The sequence below is a fragment of the Hirundo rustica genome, chromosome 2, assembly GCF_015227805.2.
Source record: "Hirundo rustica isolate bHirRus1 chromosome 2, bHirRus1.pri.v3, whole genome shotgun sequence".
Taxonomy (NCBI): Eukaryota; Metazoa; Chordata; class Aves; order Passeriformes; family Hirundinidae; genus Hirundo; species Hirundo rustica.
This window is the reverse complement of record NC_053451.1, coordinates 72,300,992-72,324,421: the sequence shown is the minus strand read 5'-3', so window position 1 is coordinate 72,324,421 and position 23,430 is coordinate 72,300,992. Positions and strand designations below refer to the sequence as shown.

Here is a 23,430-nt window from a genome sequence, read left to right as displayed (position 1 = left end):
GCCTGGAAGCTCTCAGCCGCGGGGCTCTCAGCCTGGAAGCTCTCGGCCGCGGGGTCTCAGCCTGGAAGCTCCGAGCCGCTCGCCTCGGAGCTTGGAGATCTCTGCTAATAAACATCCTTTAACCTGCTAAGCTGAGAGCCAGCCTTTTCTCTTCTGCTGCTGTTGACTGTCACCTTTAGGTCCAGCTGCTGAGCCGAGAAGCCAAAACGAACTGGAAACTTTGTGTCCGTGTTGACCCGAGCTAGCTGGAGGTTAGCTCCCACCCGGAGCGGGGACGCAACCGGACAATCACTGTTACTTCAGTAAGTGAAAGTAGGTACTAAGGACTTATTGCTTTGACTTCTTGGGAAAGTAGATGATTTTCCGAATAGTATCCCTTAAAATGTTGTGTTTATGAACCTATCTTGTCAGACATCATACTTTTTCAAAAAGCATTATAATCCCTTTACAAAGAAGCGGCTCCACATTTCTGATTAATTTTGTAAATTTCACTCCTGTTTTGCACCTAAGGCAACATCACTTAAATAAACACCACACTTCAGTTCTTGTAGTTATGCACACAGAGAAATTTTATCTGTACTTCTGAAGGGACCTAGATATGAAAAAAAAAAAAGGTTGTTAAAACATTTTTACAGAAAAGAAAATGTCATCTTTTGTATACCCTGTATATGAGAAAAATGACTGTTCTCACAAAAATAATTTGCAAGCAAACTAAAAAAAAAAAAAAAAAAAAAAAAAAAAAAGGAAAGAAAGAATGAGAAAGAATCATATGATTTGAATGTGTTTTGATAAATTTTGATCTTATTGCCATTATTTTAACGTCTTTCAGCAAGAACATATTTCATTTAGAGGTAATATCAACCATGTACAGAAAGGTAAAAAGGAGAGAAATGTCTTGAAGAATGGATGAATTCATCCATTTTTTCTCCCAGATGAAAGCATGAACTCAGTCTGCACCACTCACCTCTTTTAGTATTTTAAAATAAGAATTGGCAGTGAGTCTTGCTGTTTTATACAATGAAAATGAAAACAGGATTTCAGTTGTTACCGGGTTTGGGTTTTTGTGGTTCTTTCTTTAAGTTTTAATTTAAACATGAAAGTTATAGTCACCAATTATCCAGGACAAAAGAAATAACAATTATATAATGGCCCTTTTATTATTTAAGGGAAAGCTGGCAGAACAACAATAGGAAGTCATTACATGACTCATTATTAGGTTTCTCTTTCTTTCAATTTCATGACTTCTTTTGAAATCTGTGTGTGTGTGTGTGAGAGTTTGTGTGTGTATGATATAATTTAAAATACATATACTTTCTTTCTATATAGGTCACCGTTACTTTCCTTAAAAAGTTGCTGTATATTTCAAACAAATTTCTGACACTTTTGAGTAATTTAAGGTAATTAATTACATTAATGTAATGTATTCCTTATACACACATTCATACTTCACACTACAGTTTAAAACAAAGTATTATGAGATTCAGTGGCTAGAATACCTATTTATAAATAAAATATATCTCCTGTAACTTACAGAGTTTATAACATGTTAATAAAAAATGATAAAATGGTTATGGCTGGAAGAGGACATTAAAGAACTTCTAGCTCCAACCCCCCTGTCATGGGCAGGGAACTATCTACTAGACTATGTTGCTCAGAGCCCCATTTAAACTTGTTCTGAACACCTCCAGGAATGGGGCAAACACAACTTCTTTCAGCAACCAATTCCAGTACCTCACCAACCTCACAGTAAAGTATTTCTTCCTAATATCTAACCTAAACCTATCCTCCTTTATCTTAAGGCCATTACCCTGGTCCTATCACATGTCCTTGTGAGAAGTCCCTCTCCAGTCTTCTTGAAGGTGTCCTTTAGGTATTTGAAGGTTTGTCTTCTCCAGGCTGCAAGGTTTCCCTGAAGGCTTGTCTTCTCCAGCCTGAACAGCCTCAGCCAATTTTCGTAGGAAGGTTATTCCAGCCCTGTGGTCAACTTAGCGATTCTCCTGTGGAATTGATCCAACAGGTCCACATCTTTCTTGTGTTAGGGAACCCAGAGCTGGATGCAGCTCTCCAGGTGGTTTCACCCCTCATTTGATGCAGCCCGGACTGTATTTGGCCTTTTAGGCTGCAAGCGCACATTGCTGAGCTCTGTTGAACATTTTGTCCACAAACACTCCCAAGTCTTTCTTCCTAGGGTAGCATCCATTCTCTACACAGCCTGTACTTCTTTTTGGGATTGCCCCAATCCAGGTGCAGAATATGAAGTGCCATCAGGGCTCATACCGCCTCACACTTGTTAACTCAGGCATCCTTGTGGTTGAATGTACTTTAAATATCTTTAAGTTTTGTGCTGCAAAATCACCACTGCAACAGTTCTGATTTTATTTCACATACTCTAGGTATAAAAAAGCCCCAAAATACATGAGATTATTTAAATAGCACCTATTTTTTCATTGCACCTCAATGTTTATGAAAAGTGCATATTACAGAAATAGGAACAAGACAAACTGATTTTGTGCCCCAATAAGCACAGATCTTAGTCTGCAGGTACTTCATGCTTATGGAAAAAGTGAAATAGAAAGACAGATAGTGTTAACATTCTGGGTTTACCATCTCTCTTTTTTCTTTCATTTTGTTGTTCTCTCTCTCTCTCTCTCTCTCTTTTTTTTTTTTTTTTTTTAATAAAAGAAGGAATATAGTAGCTCGAATTGCCTCCATCATCAGGAGGAAACTTCGGTAAGCAGTAAAAAAAATATGAATTTAAATTTCAGGTGTAAAAATGGGGTATGCAATGCTATAAAGAATGTTACTTTATTCGCTGAAATAATTCACCTCTAGAAATTAAGAGATGCCAAGTATCTGCCTCCACACACTCTTCCATACTTGTCAGAGAAAGTAAAGCAGCAAAGAATAGTGAGAATAAAGAGAGCAGAGGCAGCAGAGAAAGGCATCAGCACAAATACTGCTGTAACCTTGCAAGTACAAGGAGAACAAATTCAAAATTATAATATCAATACCATTCGTAATGACCCGTGGCTTTGCAAGCAGCCTCACGGACACTCTGCCAGCACATGCCTCCAAGCATATTAAGGTGAATGTGTTTTCTGAACATGGTGAAAACTCCAAGGCATGCAGAACCCCACATATTTTAGGAATGACCTTCATCTGTACCTGCAGGCTGCTGACTGGACAAACCAAACCTGCTCTTTAAGGGCAGTCAAACACAGCACAGTCAGATAAAATGTGTCTTGCAATATTTCTACAGCTGAGTTAACAAAGCATGTCCTTGCTCAGGGCAATATCTACTAGAATAGTAGATCTATAGTAGATCTACTAGAATCTACTAGTAATAATTTACACTATCTAACAGTATAGTTTAAGTGATTAGGCAGGCTGGTCTCTAATTAAAGAATTAACATGTTGCATTTCAGATTATTTTATACTGAAGCATTTTATCATAGCTTCTGACTGTGTCTTCATAATACTAAAATAAATTGAAATTCTGGTTGAAAATTTTCAAAGGAAAAAGAAGGTTTGAAGATTGGGAACTGAAAAAGTACAGTCAGGTGTGAATTTTACATGGCTTCAGAAATCTGATTATTATAATACTTTTCAATGTTTGTGAAAGTTTAAAAGAAGATTTTTCCACTTCCCATTCTCTGATGAACTTATTGGATCTGTTCTAGCCCTTAACATATTCTATAGAGCCTTGAGCAAATCTTGTGGTTTCAAATAGAATCAGTATGAGTAGGGGAAACTGCTGCTAGATCATAAATGGGCAGAAACACCAAAGTTATAACTTGCAAGAAAAAAAAATATAAAAAAACAAAACAAATTTTGAGTTTGGATAATGAAAAAAAAGATCCATAAAGGGACATAAACTGCAAAGAAACCAAGTTATCTCCAAGGTTATTTTCTCTATGTTTCAGTACAATCAGTTATTTAAACATTTTATATTTTGCTTAAAAATAAATGCCTTTTTTTAATAGTACTTAATTAATAATGGTGAAAAATTGTGCTTTTTTATCAGTCTTTTTTTTTATCTTATGTTGTTTTGAAATATATATTCATATGTTACAGCTTAGCAGCAAATAAATTCTATTGATTTATATTTGGGAAGTCATGGGAGTAATATTCTGTAGAAGAAGTAACAGCCATGGAACCATTAAGGTGTTGCACCTCTGGAGGATAATGATTGGGGAATGACTAAAATTCAGCATCATTGGAAGGAAGCAAGTGTGTGAGTCTGTGTCATACAGAAGTCCTGTCTATTCTTTTATAGTCCCTGCAGAACTGTTTCATGAGTGTTGATGGAAACACACAGAAGCATCATTTTCACCCAGTCATAGAATGGAATCACTTCAGTATATATATGAACTATTTATAACTTATGCTGATAATTTTCTTCTGAATTCATTGAGAGAATGGATTATTTCACAACAAATTAAAGGCAAAGACATCAGGGAGTATTACTTGATGTGATGATGCATGGCAACTTCTGGGATCCAGTACTATAATACAATGTGATATTTGCAGCATCTCCTGGCTATAAATTGGTTCCTTAAGTCCTTGAAAAGGTCCCTCACTTCCTTGAAATCTGTTTGAAGTACCATCTCCTCTCTTTACATCTACCTGGGATCTGTAACAGAGTTTTATTGCCAGCAACTTCAGCCATTGCTTTATTCAGGGTAAAGACAATAGGAAAGTAGCTGGCCTTGTGCCATTTAAATTTTCTCTGCTGGTGATGACATCGGTTAAGTTAAACAATCTTTAGCTATTACATATATGAATGCATGAGTCCATGCATAACTAAAAAAGCTAACCAAGAGCTTTTGAAAGAAAAATCTGATTATGGTCTGCACATCAAAAAGTGATTAGAAATAATACCCAAATGGAAGACAGAGAGAAAGTGGAGATCTGCCAACTACAGCTATTTATGGAAACATGATGAAAGAGAATTTTAATAAAAAACATTGCTTCACAAAGACTACAGTATCTTGCTTGAAATATTTTCTCAGAAGTCATTAGGAGATTGAAAGCAGAGTTAAAAAATTCTCTGACTGGGTTCAGGGTGCTGCCATACATCATGATTTTTTTCTTCAATACACAGGTTTGAGGCAGCAAACAAACAGGTCCTGGACTGCCTAACACATGCTGCACAGCTTCTGGGTCTTAGGCTTCTTCTGTGGCTTCTTCATACTAAGACCCCAGAAAAAAGCTTCTTACTATAATTTTGAGTTGCCTGATACAAAGTCAGAAAGTCTGGGAGCATAACGCTCTAGGGAAACAGTGTAGTACCAGTCCCAGAGAACACATAATTAAGTAAAGGTTATTGACATAATCATCAAAACATTTTACAAAATATAGTTGTTAGATATCTTGTAAGGTGAACAGAATATTCTGTATCTAGAATAAGGTGTAGTCTGAGGTAAAACTTCAATAAATAAGACTGCCTCCTTTCATTCTGTCTCTGTATAGCATGTTAGCTATTTATATATATATATATATATATAAAAATACCAGTTTTCAAAGCTGTGAACTAGAGCAGGCAATCATGGTTGGATGTTCAGGGTTTCTCTCCACATCAGAGTGAAGTAGAAGTTTAGCTATTTAGTTGTCAGTTCTATAAGCTCAATTTAGATACAAGTAGTATTTTTCAACTGAATGTTAAAATGTAAGATCTGTGTTTAATTGCTATTAAAATACTCAGACTTTGCTCAGGCCAATATTCAGATTATAGAAAGGAAGGTGTCATAATTATATTTCTTCTTAGATTATTCCTAATGCAATTTTTTAATTGTTATTCATCTGTCATGATGAATATCAATCACTTGAATTTACTTAGGAGCAACGTGTTACAATATCTATATAAACTGTAATAACTCATTAATATATGAAGCCACTGAAATCACCAAAGTTAAATTAAGAACAGGTTTTTTTCCCATTTGCTATAAGTATAGTATGTTCAGAATACAAAAGGAATTGCACAAAATATTCTAAGTGTTTATATCTGCCAAGTATGCAGAAGTTTTCTTGGAAAAAAGAAAAAAGAAAAAAGAAAAGGATATTTTTAAAAATCCAAGAAACAAGAGCAACTCAAATGTAATGTATTGTCTTACATATAATAAACCAGTAATTCAGTTCTAAATAAGTTTTTAAATAACCACAATACTATATTATAAAGACAATCAACCAACTAATTGACATATAGCAATATTTATAAATGTCAATCCTTAGTATTCGGCCTAGTTTATTTAAACATTAGATGGGCCTCTAAAATAGGTCATTCAGCTTTCAAATATAAGCAGAAGTCTATCTAATCAGGGCAATTAAATGTGTATTATTAAGGGTTTATTCAGTTCTTTTAATCATTATACAGCTTATAAGTCAGTTTCTTTTATCTTTAACTTGGATCCTTGAATACAGACAACTTGAGGGATTGAGCATCATTTTCTTTGAAGTAAAATCTTCAGTCTTTTGCAATATAATTCCATGTTAATTTAAATCACTGTTCTGCTTACTTGTAATGAGTTTGGGGTGGTGGTTACAGCATTTGACTGTAACTGTGAAGTACAGACAAAACAGATCCTGAAGTCATGAATTGGCACAGGTCTAATTGGCACAGTATGTAGCTGGGTTTTTGTTTGTTTGTTTGTTTGTTTGTTTTGATAGGTTTGGTTTTTTGTTGGTGTTGTTGTTTTTACTTTACTTTGCTTTATGAAAAAAAAATGCTGCTGGTATCTGCATTTCTTATAAAATGTTTCATTCTTTTCCTAGGTTAGAGCTCCACTTGGTGGTCAATAGGGCAACATGCAAGATTGTCATTAACCTCATTTTAAAAAGAATTACAAGTATGCTTTATGTTATTTTTATAATATAAAGCAGTAATTTAAAAAACCCAAATTTCAACCCTAAGTAATGTGTTCCTTGATTGTACTATAAGCTAAAAAGTGCACTTTACTTTTTTAAAGATGGAAATACACTGTTCCTTAAAGTACATGCTGACAAAACTTAATTAATTCTCACGGATTTATCAAACTGTATAGCAAAATAATCTTATTTGTGCTTGGAAGATATAGAGCAGACGACACAGGAACTGAAAAAAAAAAAAAAAAAATCCCACAATGATAAAGAGGGGTGATTTTGACTTCTTTCTGGGATTCCAAGAGCGTATTGGGAGGGGAAGAAAAGGAAAATGGTTGTTTTTTAAACCTCATGTGCAGTTAATTTGTTAAAAGTCTGTCTTTGTCAGATAGCTAAAGACTATATCAGTATTCCCCCATCTAATGAAATCTACACTAGACAAAATTTTCAGATTCTGATATTTATAAATATAAACAAATAAAGTAATGTTTACTATTCTGTTTTACAAACAAATTTTTGCTCTCTAGAAAATTTTCAAAGGGAAAATATTCTTTCTCATCTCAGTGGTTTTGGTATCAATTAACTCTTTCCACGTCATCATGAACTTTTGTGACAGCAACTTAAAACCACACCCCCAACAGCGTCTCCTGATTCTCCCCAGTAACGTTCATGTCTGATTATCTTCTAAATGAAGAAGATGCATAGCCAAATCATGTCCATAGTGCTTTATTTAGTATTTATCAATAGTCAATGGTCACAAACTGAAACACAAGAGGAAAAACTTTTTTATTCTACAAGTGACCAAGCACTGACACACACAGCCCAGAGAGGGTGTGGAGTTTCTATCTTTGAAGATTTTCCAAAGCCTTCTGGACATGATCCTTAACAGCCAAGATCTAAACAACCCTACTTGTGCAGGGCTGTTGGGCTAGACCAGATGTTCTCTGGAGGTATCTCTCAAACCCAACAATTCTGTCATTAGGTGTTTCTGTGATTTTGCTTAAAAGAAAAATCTCTATTTTATGAGGATAAAAGATATTTTAAATTGTGAAAATCCTTATGAATCCTTGTTGCTTCTACTGCTGTTTTTAATTTTTCTTCATAATATTTTTCATGATCAGGCAAAACTAGACTGTTACAGTAACTCTCTTTTGGACGTTTACTGAGCTTTTTACTGAGCTTTTCAATGCAGTTCTTCAAAAGCTAGAGTTTGGAAAAGTCAGGTAAAAATATTTTCTATAAATTCTCTCAAGCATCTTTACTCTGCATAATACGTTTTTTAAATTCCTGGCCGATGGATGCAAAGCGTTTTAGCATGAGTTTATAGAGAATTTAAAAATGGATAACTCAGAAAACAAACAAACAAACCACCAAGCAAATCTTTTTAATGGACAAATTTTGGCATAACTGTGGCATTTTTCAACCGTTTACTGAAATTCCTATAGCCCATAAATTTACTATTTCTTAGTCTGTTAAAAGGTCCATTATTAGATGCACTGCTATTTTGAAGAAGAAAACATACATGATTTATTTAATGCACACATAAATACCAATACCTTTATAAAGCTTTGTAATCATGCAAGATTTCTTGCACCTAGCTTTAGTCACCTAAAAATCATATATGTCTGACCTAGCCTTATTGTCAATGAGGGAAAACAGACTGGTTTAGAAATAGATTGAATAAACCAGTCCTATGCATCTACCTAAGAAGAAGGTGAACAGTCTTGGGGAGACACCTGTTTGTCTCTGAATGAGAGACTGAGTCTCCATCCAGATCAGTGAGCCTATGACTGTTCTCTGGCCCTGAGGCTGAGTGACAGAGTCACATCCATAAAGACTTTAGGGAACAATATTTTGCACATATTCACTCCTGAACTGTTCTCAGATAGTCTTTGGAAAAGGCTGAGTTGCCTTAGAATGAAACCATGCCAGGGACTGTGAACTAAACAGGAGAAATGATTGTTTATACCCAGGAAAGTATTGTGGCACTAATAATTTACTGAATTTGGTGTAGCTTTGAGTTTTTACTTTCAACTCAGATGCTTTTCATGCAGCTCCACCAACTTATACAAAGAACTGCTACTTCTGATGTTATAATACAGTGTTTCTGAGTGACAATTTTCCTTTTTTATAAATGTGGGAACCTCCTGATAGAGTCAACTTGCATGATGAATCAAAAAAGTCAAAAAAAATTTAAAAACACTGGTTTTTACTAGAAATCCTTTATGGAACTTTATGGCACAGAATTACAGAGAAGCCTAAATGTCTCAAAATGGCCTTCATCTAAAATATAACTTTCATAATACTTGCCTGAGGAACATATAATTCTGAACACTCTTGAAGTGAGATGTCAGCAAAGATTTGCTCTCTTCTCTACACATAGTCATTGCACTAGAGAATTAAAAGCTAAAACTATAAAAGATTACAATAATTAGGTATCAATTGAGGAGTAAAATACCACCAGGGTTTATGTGTGAATTAGAAAAAAATGTTGAAATTAAAAACTAGTAAACTAGCAGGATTATCTTTATATATGCACCAACAATATTTCAAAAGGAGATAGGAGTTTGGTAATATATTAGAATTTTTTAACTTTTTATATTCAGTTCAGAATAAACAGTAGGTAAAATAGAAGTGAAGGGCATAAGGATTTCAAAAGACTATTGATAGATTGACTCAGGAAAAAGATCCCTTAAAACTAAATCATATAGTGAAAGACTAATAGAGTTTACAATCTGGTTGAAATATGAGAAACAGGAAAAAAAAAAATCATATTGCTAATCCAGAATGTTTCTGTTTGCAATGAAGAATATGATCCTTTTTAAATTATTTAACAATTAAAATGTTTTCTCACCATAGCCATTTCCATAACTATTTCTGCAAGCTGAGTGGTTTAAATAGAAAATCAAGAATACAGATGTTTGAAAAATAACCATTGCACTTTTTCATTAATATTTTCATGCAAGTTCATCATCATATCTTAGTTTCTGATTAATACCAGTTTTTCAATATGAGAGTAAGGAAAAGAAAACCAGATTCACAGAGTTAAACTAGAATGCTAACAACTGGATTATAAATAGATTTGACCACAAATTTAAGTTATATTTTACTTCATGTGAAAATAAAGGCGAAGAAAAATATGTACAAAATTATATATCATAGAGGGAACACATATAGATATATGTTTTATTTCATAGTATATAAATAATTTAAAGCAATACTTACTATATTACAAAATAAATTAATTAAGTACTAGCAAAAGGGATATTGTTCATCTGCACAGGTATTGGAACCCAGAAATCAGAAACATATTGTTAACTATAGAAGATAATATGGAATAGGTGATATTTCATAAACATATTTACTGTTTTTCTTTCTCTAAATCATGTAATACTTGGCTTACAACTTTTTTTTCAGGACTAAATCAATGAAATCTCTCATATTTCAGAGGCACACACTGTATTTTAGCTGTCTCATGAGAAATTTTATACAATTTTTTATTTGTCACAGGGAGATAATGCCTTTCATGGGATATCTTAAGCTTCTTCTATTTCCCTATAATTTTTTTTTACTTCTATATATTTTTTTTCCCCCTGGAGACTGGATAAGTCCATGTTTCACATGTTGTTAGACATGTGTTCTAGTCCATTCGGCATTTTATTAAAAAAGAGCAACAGTCATACTGCAAAATGGTTCATTTTTTCTCTCTGAACAGGGCCAAATGGAAGGTTATAAACCAAATCCACCCACAGGACTTTGTTCTTTGCTTCACAATCTTTCCTGCTGTGCCATTGCCTGAGGTCAGATCTGAAGTAAAAAAGACATAACCAGCAATCTGGAAAGTCCAGCGCCACTGTGTAGTTCAGTCTGTGAGTGTGTGCATGTACATGCCTCAAAAAGAACTACCATACACAGAGAGTTGTGAAGCATCAGTTTTATGTTTCACTAAATTTTAACAATTAGATTGTTGTTTTGTTGGGTTTATTTTTTCTTTTTGCATTTAGAGAAAGCCTAAAAGGATTGCTTAGCATTAAGTTAAGGAACTAACTAACAGCTCTCTCCCTCTCCTCTATGACTTTTCTGTTTCTCAGTTTCTGCTAGCATAGGTTTTGTGTGGTTTTCTTTTTGTTTCTATTGTGGTTGCAGAAATCTAAGCCTTGTTGCCTTCAGTATCTGGGATCTTACTCCTTACAGTCCTCCCAGCCAGGCAATATGCCATCTCCCCTCTTCATCCCAATGCTCGCACAACCTTGTCTTGTGAAACAGACTGTCCCCTCACAGTAACTCCCTTAGTTTTCTCTTTTTTATGCCCTGAAGTCTTATCATCATCTCTGGAGGATCCTCCTTTGCATTGCAAAGTGAGGCATAATCCTCTAGATCATAGAATCAATAAATCACGAAACATCATAAACAAGGCTGGATGGGACCTTGAAAAACCATCTGGTCCAAACATTTTATGGAAAAAGGAAATTAAATTAGATTATCTAGCAACATGTCCAGTTTTGTCTTGAAAACCTCCATGGATAAACACCCCATCATGTCCTTGAGGAAATTATTTCAGTAACAGATTTTCCCCACTGTGTGTTGTTTTGGGTTTTTTGGGGTTTTTTTTTACATCAATATGAACCTCTGCTAACATAACTTGCACCCATTGCTTCATAACCTTGTTGTGTGGCTCCTTAAAGGAGAGAAATTTTCCTCTCTGTAGCCACTCTTGAAGTACTGGAAAACAGTGATGAGATATCCCTGAGCTTTCTCTTTTACAGTGCTTTACTCTTGCTCCTGTGGTCTTTCCACACAGGGCAGATTCTTAAGCCCTTTGATCCCCCCTGTGGCCTTCTTTTGAATGTTGCCTGCATCTTGGTCAAATTTTGGGGAACCAGAAACAGACACAGTACTCCAGGTATGGCCTTGCAAGTGCTTAGTGGGATGATCATGTCTCTATCTCTGTTAGTAATAGCTCCATGGATGCAGCCCAGGATCTAAATTTGTACTTTTGTTTTTGCTGCAGAGGCACACTGCTGACTCATTGTCTGCTTGTTGTCCACCAGGACTCCCAGGTCACTTTCCTTAAGGATGCTCTACAGCCACACAGATCCTATCCTGTACTTGTCTCTGTGATTATCATCCAGGTGCAGGAGATGCCACTTCATTAAACTTCACAGAGTTCTTGCTAACCCACCCTTTCAGCAAGTCCAGGTCTCTCTGTAAGAGACCCCCCGCTTCTGACATTCCACCTCACAGTTTGCATCATCAGACTTGATGAGGTCATTTTCAGTCCCATCTTCCAGATAATTTAGGGAGAAGTTGAAGTGTCAGGCCCAGTATCAGTCCTTTGGTGATCTCACCTGTAAAAGCCATAGATTGATGTCCTCTGTCTGTGTTTTATTAACCAATACTCGGTCTGTCTCACAGACCAGCTGTCCATTCTTGCCAGTTTGTTTAGGAGAAAGCAACAGGCAAGTGTCCAGTTCTTTGCTTAAGTCCAGCTAAACAGAATGCACTCCTTGCCCCATATCCACAGAAAACCCTGCTTTGTTGTAGAAGGTGATCAGGTTGGCCAGGCTGCCAGATGTTTCCATATGACACACTGCTTCTTAAGAGGGAGTCACTGGGCATGTGTCCAGAAGTATTTGTTGAAACTCTTGAAATTCTCATTGGCAAGGTGTACACTGACATCACTAGACATCACTAAGAAATGAAAAGTGCAGTCCAGGATCTATCTCTACTTAACAGACTAGAAAAATGGACAAAGTAGAGCAGAAACAAGCTCCACAGAAGGCAATCCAGGCTGCACTGTGAGTGAGCCCAAGAAGAGAAGCTAGCTCACATGCTTTGCTGTAAAATATTGAACAGCAATGACTTTCCTTTCACAGTACAGTTGTGCAAATTGATGTCATTAGCTGCATGAATAGGCACTGAATTTATAAGATAGAAGTAGGCTGACTCTATACATTCCTGCAGAAAGGCTCGTGGAAGAGTAGTAAACATGATCATGAACTAACAGTACTTAAGATTTTGTAGAATTGGTTCTGAGGAAAAGAAAAAGCAAGGAAGGAGGTTTATACGATTGATTTTTTTTTTTTTTCTTTGATCTGTGTTTCAGATTTGGTTTTGCTAGGTGGGGTTTTTCGTTGGTTTGGTTTTTAGGGTTTTTTTTGGTGGTTGTTATTGTTGTTGTGTTTTTTTTTTTGTTTTGTTTTGTTTTTGTTTTTTTCCTTTTCTCCCCCCCAGATATTCCTAACAAAGATTTTAATCGAAAATACAAATAAATGCATTTTGACTATTTTCAACAGAGGACTTGAGGGCTGAAAAGAGAGGAAGTTTCATCAGAAATATTTAGACAAAATGAGAAGAGGTAGGAAGGTGAGTGCTCCTTAAGGTTTTCAAATTTTTTTTCTGAGAAACAATTAAGGATGGAGTTTTAAGTATCAATTTTTATTCTTTGGGGGAAAAAAAAAAAACAAACCCCCCCCCCCCCCAAAAAAAAAAAAAAAAACAAAAAAAAACACAAAGAAAAAACAACAAAACCCTCATGTGAAATATATTTTTTCTAAAAAAAAAAAAAAAAAAAAAAAAAAAAATCCTGTCACAGTTTTGAAAAACGTTGTGATGGGTGAGCATTATTTCAACCCCATTTACCCAGGTAATACGTTCTATCTGAAGTTTATTACACCTGCCTTTCCAAACAGGCACAGCTGCATTTTTAGACAGCTCCTAAATCCTTCAAAGGAGCTGTCACTCAGTCGTTACCTTGCCACTTCTGGTGAGAGCGGTGTGCTTCCCGCTGCCAGGCTTTGCCTAGGATTAAAGAGAAGCACGGCGTGGCCGATGCCGTGCCGCCTCCATTCCCCTGGGCGGCACTGCTGCACCGGCTCTGCAGTCCCGCCAGCGACACAGGGCACACCCCTGCAGCGACACTGCTCTGCACAGAGAAGGACATCGCTGACAGCACCTAGGGACAAGAGCATCCCTTCGGACTGAGCATGGGAAATAGCTCTGCGTGCCTAGAGAGGAGACCGAGCAGGACCAGTAGAGATGTGCTGGTAGAAATGTGGCTTAAATGAACTGCAAAGACTGTAGGATTTGGGTCACTTGTATCAGTGATGATGCAAGCAAACAGGCTTAAATGCTGTGCTGATTTTGACAGCTTTCATTAATCCCTTTATGGTCTTGCCCAAAGAACTTAGTCTGTGACTAGATTTTTTAAAAAGGGTTTTACTGCACAGAGTTGCAGTATTTAAAGTATAGGTACTAAGTTTCAAGAGTAGGATCCATAGTACACAATTTCTAATGCCTTAGACAGTGTTATTCTATGGAAGAGGAACAGACATTTATGGCATTCACAAAGTAAAGCCCATTCAAAGACTAGATACGCAACAGAAAATATTTACAGAGAAAGTATAAGTGCCAGTCATTCAGAACTGTGGATCTTCCCTTGTCAGAATGTAATGGTTTTCATTTAATAAAACCAGGTAGAAACACTAATTAATGTAGGGATTTTAGTGTTAATATTTTTGTGGGAGGGAGAGATTAGGAGAAAAATAAACAAAGCAGGCTTAAGCTTAAAAATGAACAAAAATTGGTTTTATTAACACACACACTAAAAGAATAAAAGAGAAAAAAAAACCAAAAACAGAATGAAACTTTAAAAACACACTTCTTTCCTTTTACAAACTATTAACTTTCTTATTAAACAACATAGAAAGACACAACTTAGGATTTTCAGTCAGTTTCACTACTTAGACATAACTACACATTATCTTAGGAGAAGAGTCCTTTTAAGATCTTTCATGAAGATGTTTGCTACAAGACACAATCGTCCACTGCTGTTACACATCTGCTGCCGCCCGGAGTTTTTGCAGACTGTGACATTCTATCCACAGAGCTTCTCAGTGTATTTGGGGTATTCTTTACGAATACTTCTTATATAAAAATTATCTTTGTCTCAAAAGGTTGAGACCTCCTTTTTGACCCAGGAGCGGGGATTTTCAAAGTTCCCAAATAAATCTCTATTACACCAGTCCTTAATTTTGATTAGAAGCATTCAACCCAAAATAATACTAAGAATGCTGCAAAGAACAGTTCATTTCTTCATAATTTACCTTAGAAGAGTCCGGTTAAAAATGTCCACTTCTTCAATCCTATTCCAATATTATTAGTTCTTTCACTTCTCATCTAACTGACTTCATGCAGTGTCTGTTCCATGTACTTTCTGTTTTCTTCTTTCTCTCAAGGAAGAATTGTGCTTTAAAAGTTCTGTGTTGCTAAGAAAGGGTTAAAATTTTTGCCCGGGCTTGCAAAGCCACGTGCACACGCGGAGCTGGTAGAAGAAACCAACAAATGTCCTTTTTTTCTACCCCTCAGTCTCATTCAAGGCAGTCTAGCTCAGAGCTATCACTAAGCTGCAAAGAAAGCCTGCATCCGTGCTGCTTTCATGCAAGCAGCAGTTTTTAGAGGGCTCGGCCGGGCCTGGCCCAGCCGCCCAGAGGCAGAAGGGCCTGACCTGGGCCTCCCCCCCACAGCTGCATTCAGGCAGCAGTCCTCAGAAGCCTGGCCGGGACCAGCCCAGCCAGCAAAGAGGGGGCTAACCTGTGCTCTCCCTGCCCTCTATGCAGGCAGCAGCTTCTAAAAGCCCAGCCGGGCCCTGCCCGTCCACCCAGAGGGCAGCAGAGCCCGACCCAGGCCTGGCCCAGGTCTGGACCAGGCCCCGGCCCCGACCCACGTTGTTACCTCCTGGCCTATCACCGAAGCAAGAGAGCCGGCAGTCTCAGCAGATTAGTTTTAAATTTTCCTTCCAAAGTTGCACTGACACTTCTCATTGGTCAACTTAGCTGTCAATATCGCGACCTGCTTTCTGATAGGTCCTTGTCCTCCCCCTCCCCCAACTTAAAATGGGTTATGGCAGGGAAAAAAAAAAACAACCACGTTTTACATTTCTCTATATCTAGAAAACAAAATTGTGCTAACCTATGATACAGAAGCAGAAAGAGCTCTGAGGCCAGCAAAGCATTTAGAGTGGTGAAGGCTTTCAGTGTTGACTTCCAAAATCAATGAGCTTTGGCTGCTTCTAATGACTTTAATGAAACCTGCTGTTCCTCCATAAGTTCCATGAAGCATTTTCACACACTGTCGGCCCAAAAAGCTCAAGAGATATAGTACATTAAGAGGTAATCCAGATTAAAAAAAAGCAAGCAAGCAAGCAAAAACAACCCCCCTACACAGTGTAAGGTACACATAGGGTAAACATGAATAATCTGGTTACTTTGATTAGGAACTATCAACATTGTATTTCTGATGTGAATGAGGATAGATGTCACCATTAACTGTATTTTCCTTCAAAGTAATCCCAACGTTTTTGCAGTTGTTGATCCTCTTTTATACATTATTCTCTTGAAATGCAATTGTATCATAGCAGAACTGTGAAAGAGGAGTGATGCCTGATTGAAAACACACTTAAAAAGAAGCATGCCACTGTGGCCAAAACATCAGGTGCTAAAGTACACACCAGTATCAGCTCCTCAGGAAGTATTCCAGGCTGGCAGCTGTGCCCTGCCCTTCTGTTTCAAACTCCCATGTCTTCTGGTAACATGTTGCAGATCCATTATGTTATAAATAAGATGGACCAAATCTGATAAATCAAAATTTGGAATTTTATTGAGAGACAAAATGACAGTCTCGGACAGCCACAATTAAAAGGACAGCGTCGAGCCCGGGGTCGCCGCTGGGTGAACACTTGATAACATACTCTGTCGGTCTGTTATCCCCCAAGTTCACATTTTCGGTTTGCAGCAGTCTCTTTTTATACACTGGATCGCGGAGAGGGACTCGGGATTTTGACGGTCCTTCCTCCAAGGCATCTTCATTAATCATGCAGGTTTTGGTTCCGAGAGTCTGAATAGACCGGCGGAGGAGGACAATACTGTTAATGGTTGGGTCCAGGTGTGGTGTGGAGATGTTAATTTCTGACGGAGATGATCTAGATATTGATCTAAGGTAATCATCTGGTTCTCTGGGCTATCATCTCCGTTTTCTGTCGCCTTTTGTTCCCTTTCAAGGATTCCCGGCAGCGGCATTTCTCGTCCCCCTTTCTGGTAATTCCAATCATGTTTTCCTCGTGTCCCTCCCATGCCTTTTCGGGCTAGAGAAATTCCTGTATTTTGTTGAGCCACCTTCCCCTGAGTTAATTCACAATATGCTAGTTTGAACAAAACTTAACTTGTAACATGCTAGTTTATACAAAACTTATATTTATATGGCTTGTATTATATTTTATATCCTATTAACACGAATTAACTTTAGAACATATATCACAATTATATATTTTGCAAAATATATTTTAAAAATTTAATCTTGAATAACTCACAACCTGAGTTCATTATAGCTAACAATTGACACAAGGAAGTCTAGATTAAAAAAAAAATATATTTTTAAAAAAGCATTAATGTTGTTAATACTTAAACTTATGCTCCCACCATTTCTTGTGTGACATCTAGCTCACTGAATATTTTTACAGGATGAGGAGTACTTGGACTAAAATCATTGTAATTCAGGCCAAAAAATGAATAATTGCACTGCAGCTGACAAGATTTACATCATTTGCAATGATTGCTGCTCTTAAGCAAGCTGTGATCTAAAAAACAAAACAAAACAAAACAAACCCACACCCTAATTAAAACATAGATATAAATTTTAATAATAATAATAAATCTAAATAAAAAATAATAAAATAAAACTGGTTTATTTGTAAAAACAGTACCTTTAACTTACCCATGATTTTTCTCACCCACTACTACCTAGGGGAGGAAATTATGCTGCTCATTTTACTTTTGGTTTATATTGACTCATGTCATGCCTGTTCCTAATACTCTGTCTAGCTTCTATAAAATATAGAGCTATAAATTATCTGCATCTCCTTCCAGAAGAAACATAATCTTGGAAACAGTAGGATTCTGTAAGGGACTAACAATATATTATTTTAAAAATCCACATATTAGGAGGGGAAAAAAAGTAGTCCTATTTTTATAATTGCCTCATTTCCTTAGGAAGAAACAAAGGATGGATGGCACATTAAGGATTTAAAAGAAAGGCTGTAAAGAGAGTAAGGGAAAATGCTTTTATCAGGAGCTTAGAATCTCATAATAAGTGACAGCGGATTCCACAAACAAACTAATTAATGATGGTCTGATGAGAGGAAATGTCCCCTGGAGAAGAAACAACACAGAACAATGACAGCATTAGAGAGAAAAAGTGAAGGGTAAGAAGAAGAAAATGTTGTGGTATTAAAGCTCTGTATTTAAGTAAAAACAAAACTCAAGTTCATTAAACAACAATGCTTATGCATCTTGCAATAACTTCTACTGTTTCCATGGTACCTGTCACATTTTGGGGAAACAAACTGTACCTTTGGGAAACATGAAGTTATATGCTTTGGCAATAATTAGAGAATTTTGGCTTGCTTTGCAAAAATAAGAGGAAAAATGTCTTTAGTTTTTTGGGGGTTTTTGGCCATGTTGTGTTACTGTTCATAGGAAATCAAACCACAGATACAGCAGATAAAATTATTAATATAGTTGTGATTACTTGAATTGAGCAGATGTTACAGAATCACAGAATCAACCAGGGAAAGACTTCTGGGATCATCAAGTCCAATCTTTGATTAAACACCACCCTGTCAACTAGACCAGGTGCTGCATGTAGTCCTTCCTCAAATGTCACCAGGGATGGTGACTCCACTATCTCCCTGGGCAGCCCAGTGCAACATCTAATCACCCTTTCTGTGAAGAAATTCTTCCTAATGTCCAACCTGTACCTCCCCTGATGCAGCTTGAAACTGTGTCATCTCATCCTGTTGATGGTTGCCTGTAAGAGGCCAGCCCCCACCTGGCTATAATCAGTGTCCCTCTTTATGGAGCATTTACTTATATAAATTGTCCAATAGGCTGGTTTTTCCTTTTTTTTCTGAGATGCTGCAGAGAAATGCCTAATGTTTTCCACCCTTCCCTCCATATCCTTGGACATGAGCCTTGGCAACAGATTCCTATTTTTCCTGCCTCCTGCTCACCCAAGATTCACTATCGTTGTTTTGCAATCCTGCACCACCATTTTATAGTGCTTTGAAATATGCCACACCTCACTTGCATGCCCTATCTACATTGACTGCATGGGGAAAGTTCTTACATGTGAGATCATTGAGTGGACTCAAGTTCAAAACTTTCACATGTCAGTCTTTTCCTACTCTTTTCGATAAGGTTTAACTCTGACTCTAGAGCACACAGAGGCAGATATGCAGATAGTTCTCTTTTTTAAATGAGATCATCTGCTTTGAACTGAAGTGTTGCTGCATAGAGCAGGAATGTGGTCTGTCCTCCTCAGACTACAGGAACAAGACATGAAGGCATGTCCTACAGACATGATCCCTCATGGCCCAGGCACTAAATGCCCTTTCCTTTTGCAAGGTCCATAAAGACCAAAGTGATTATTGTGCAAGGGAAGGTGGCATGCCTTTATTCAGGAAACAAAGCACATGGTCAATCTTACATATTTTACTTATGGTTTGAACTCCAGATCTTCACTTTTAGTTTATCTTGTTTTTTTTTTTCCCACAGGAAAGCTAAAGAAAACAGTGATCTTTCAGACACCTGGAAAAGAAAACCAGATTCTTCCTATGTGTTCCTTTGGTTGCCATTGAAGAAATTTACTGGAGAGACCATGTCTCTTGGTCTCGCTTTCAATGCACAGAAAACAGTCACTTGACAGGGATATGAGCTTCTCTTGCATGGGCTACAATAGGAAGAGTTTGATGGTGGATGACACAGGAAACTTTTCCACTTTTTCTGACTTTCCAGAACCCCAGAGGTTAATGTTGGCTGTGATGAGAGCAACTGGTGTTAAGTTACCATCAGACTGAAAAAAATCACAGGCATTTACACTTGGTGATGCAGGCGAGGGTCTGCCTACCTCTGCCTTCAGGCATCTGGCCTGAAAAATGCAGACCAAGAAGTCAATCTTTAATGGAAAATTAGTTCAGATAACAGCATTATGTTTATGCTCTCCATCACCCCTATGAAACGGAAACCTAAAAAAAAAAAAAAAAAGTTTTTTTAAACCCCTAATCTCCAGCACATATTAAGAGTGACTTTTTGAGTCAATTAGTTGTCAAAACCAGCATCCCTGTGTCAAGAATCTGACCTGTTGTGGAAAGGAAGATTAAAATCACCAATGAAAGGGTTATCCAGTCTAATCTCCTAACCTGCTAGGTTTGCCACCAAAGCCAGTGATAATAGATAAAACAACAGGTGTCTGAATAAACAAGCTTAATTGTTCTGCAGAAATTTAGCTCAAATGTCTCTGCAGCACTCTGAAGTACCAACATATGTCAAAACTAATGATTTTTTTACAAAAGACTTACTAAATTTATAGGGGTTTTTTTTGGTTTTTTTTGGTAAGGATCCCACATTTTTGAGTCTACTTCAAGAAATTTCCTCTTAAAAAACCAGAATATCGGTATTTATTATAATATTAGAAAGATTTTGAAGATATTTAATTTCTAGATTTCTAGATGATGAGAATTCATCCTAGGCAACACAGCCAAAGTGTTTGCTTTTTTCAGGTGTTAACACTTCTAAGTATTTCTTTTATTTAGCCTTTAGGGGTTTTTTTCCTTTTTCTCCATGCCACCCAATCCACCCAGTGGTTAAGATATTATTTGTAAGGTTGAGCAGTAAAACCAATTAATTAATTAATTAATTAATTAAACATAGCATATAGATATATGGATATATGGATATATGGATATATGGATATATGGATATATGGATATATGGATATATGGATATATGGATATATGGATATAACTCATGGGTACACACAGTTGTCTGTATGCAATTTGTACATCGAATATTTTGTAAGAAGGAAAAACATGGTTAAGGAAGAAACCTGCCTAGTTGTCTTGCTTTGATGACCTATTACTGAGTTGAGGTTGGGAAAATGATCCACTATGATTAAAACAACATGCTCAAGTAGGATAATTTTTGTATTAAACAGTAGAATGTGAAATTTGTTAAGAGATTGGCTTCTGTGAAGAAAAAAATATCTTGATACCAGGGAGGGGATCCTGAGCCACCTTCAGAAGTAAAAGAGATACACTTCTGAATAAAAGATTTTTCCCAGGAAGAAAAAGAATCCCATCTGGGTTTTATTACAATACACAATGCCAAAAAAAATTGCTTTGAAAAGCAAAAACAAAACAAAAACAAAAAAAGCAGGGAGAAGGAAGTAACTGTCAGACACCTTTTAATATCAAGTCTGTGTCATTCTGCAGGCACAAATTGCTGGGTTTTAAGATTTAATATAGTACAATCTCATAATTTACAAAACTTTACAAATGAGGATTAAGGCTCTGAATAATTCATCAACCTATTTCTGACAAATGTGGTACTTAGTGAAGAGTTCTCTCATGTTGACTGCACCAATGAATGTAGAAACCAGGGAAAATTATTATAATGATCCACCTTTTGTTTTGTTTTTAAATATCTAAACAAGCAGATAAACGTCAGTTTACATGGTTCAGTTTTAAATTAAAACATTTCAATGCATGTATCTGGCACTAATTCATCTACTTCATCTGCAGTTTATGTAACATATTAACCCTTGCAATTAGAAGTTGAAGTTTTCCTGACACTTTGTCCTATAGCTTTCACATCTGTCATGGCTTAGGAATGGTACTCCTCAATTTAGTGCTCCTACTGAGCTTCTGCAAAACGTGGGTTGCTCAATTGCTCCCCACTTCCCCTGCAGGTGGCTGGAGAGAAGAATTGGAGGTACAAAAGGTAAAACTCATGGACTGATATAAGAGCAATTTCCTGGAAACAGTAATGAGATGAGAAAGCAATGAGTAACATCAACAGTATTAACAACTAAATGTACAAGATAGGCAAAAAAAAAAATCACATGTGATAGCTCTGAATCAGCATTACCCTACTAGAAGGAGCCCCTTCATGTTGTTCACAGCAAAGCTGTTGTTTGGTACAGAATAACCTGAGCATAGCCCATCCTGGTGACTACAAAAATTAACCCAGTCCTACCTGGAACCAAGACAACATCTTAACATTCAAAAGCTTACTATTCCTGCTTTCTCAGAGCTGCAGTGAGAAAACATTTACTGCCCAAGAAACAATCAGCCAGCAATCTTCACTATTTCCTGCCATTCTATTTGGATTCTTTCTTTGTTTGAAGATACAAGAAGGCTGAGTGAGTTGCTGTTCCTAAATATTTTGTTAGTTCAAAGTTGAAAAACACATCCAAGCAGATTACTACATACTTACTCAATCCCTTATATAATAACATGTCACATTTTCATTTTTCCAGCAGTATTTATCTCTTTTGCTATTCAACAACAAAATGAATCAATCTCTGTAGAATGATAATCCACAAGGAGTTTGGTATATGAGAATGTGACAGTGTCACTGCAGTTAAAGAAAATGTATCAGCAAATGTCAGTGATGTGTAAAAATTTAGATTAACTCCATAGAGGTTCATGGTCTTTCTCTGAACTTAATAACAAATGCTAGTTTCTGGACTTGAACATAAATACATTTAAGCTAATCTTCAAATTTACTAAATTCAGTAATTTTACTCTCTTAAAAAAAAAAAAAAAAACCAAAAAAACCTTACAAAAATATTTGTAATAGTCTTTAATGTGATTTTTTTGTTTGTTTTAATTTCTTTTTCATTAAGTATAAATTCATGATTGATTGCTGAAGTTTCTGTATAATTGGAGTTAGGAAAGATATAATATTATTTTGCAACCGCTTATCCTGAGCTGGTTTTCCCATGGTACCTCAGCATAATACCTCATTGTGAAATAGGAAGATTAAATATAGAGCAGGAAGGGGGAGGGATTTTTTCCTTTTTTTTAAATGTCTCTGAAATAGCCAGAAGAACCATTAGTGCTGTGAATTGCTATTCTTTGAAGGGAATATGAATTTAATTGTAAATATAATTATTTGACTTGCTTCATAAGAATAAAACTAAAAGCAAAATTCCATTTAACAACAATAGTCAGTCTTTTAACAGTGAAGATACAGAAATACTTTGAATCACTTCTCCAATTTTGAGAATCATATGGGTTACACATAACAACTGAATATTTTCTTCTTTTTCTCCAAACCTCCAAAAAGGGAGATTTAGAAGACTACTTTAAAACATTATGCTTTTTTCCAGATTTGACCAGGTAAGTTATTTCTGTAAACAATTTTTCTGGCCTATTGGATTTTGGTTGTGAGAGAAGGAGAAACATAAAAGCCACATTATCCCTCTATTTCCCCATCCTAAGTAGCATTTAACTTAAAGCACTAGAGGCTTTCTCCTCTTTATTTCTCTGGGAGTTATCCTATTGACTTCATAGAAGTGAAATGTAGGTTACTAACGGGTGCTTTCAGCGTGTTTCAGCAATACATTATGTCAGTTTTATTATCTCCAGGATCTTGTATTGTCACTTTAAATCTTAGTAATCTGTATCACAACTGACATAAAACTTTGCTATATGAAGTCTGCCATTTTGCATTTATC

At 36.3% G+C, this 23,430-nt stretch overlaps 1 protein-coding gene across 1 annotated transcript in view; it reads right to left on the bottom strand.

Annotated features, from left to right (window-relative positions):
- The window catches only part of LOC131378489 (uncharacterized), a 114,992-nt gene extending 101,163 nt beyond the window's left edge, over window positions 1-13,829 (bottom strand). Inside the window, exon 1 of the mRNA XM_058419299.1 lies at window positions 13,612-13,829. Within this exon, the coding sequence (XP_058275282.1) occupies window positions 13,612-13,829 (218 nt within the window). The remainder of the gene's footprint in view (window positions 1-13,611) is intronic.
- Window positions 13,830-23,430: the final 9,601 nt, after the last annotated feature.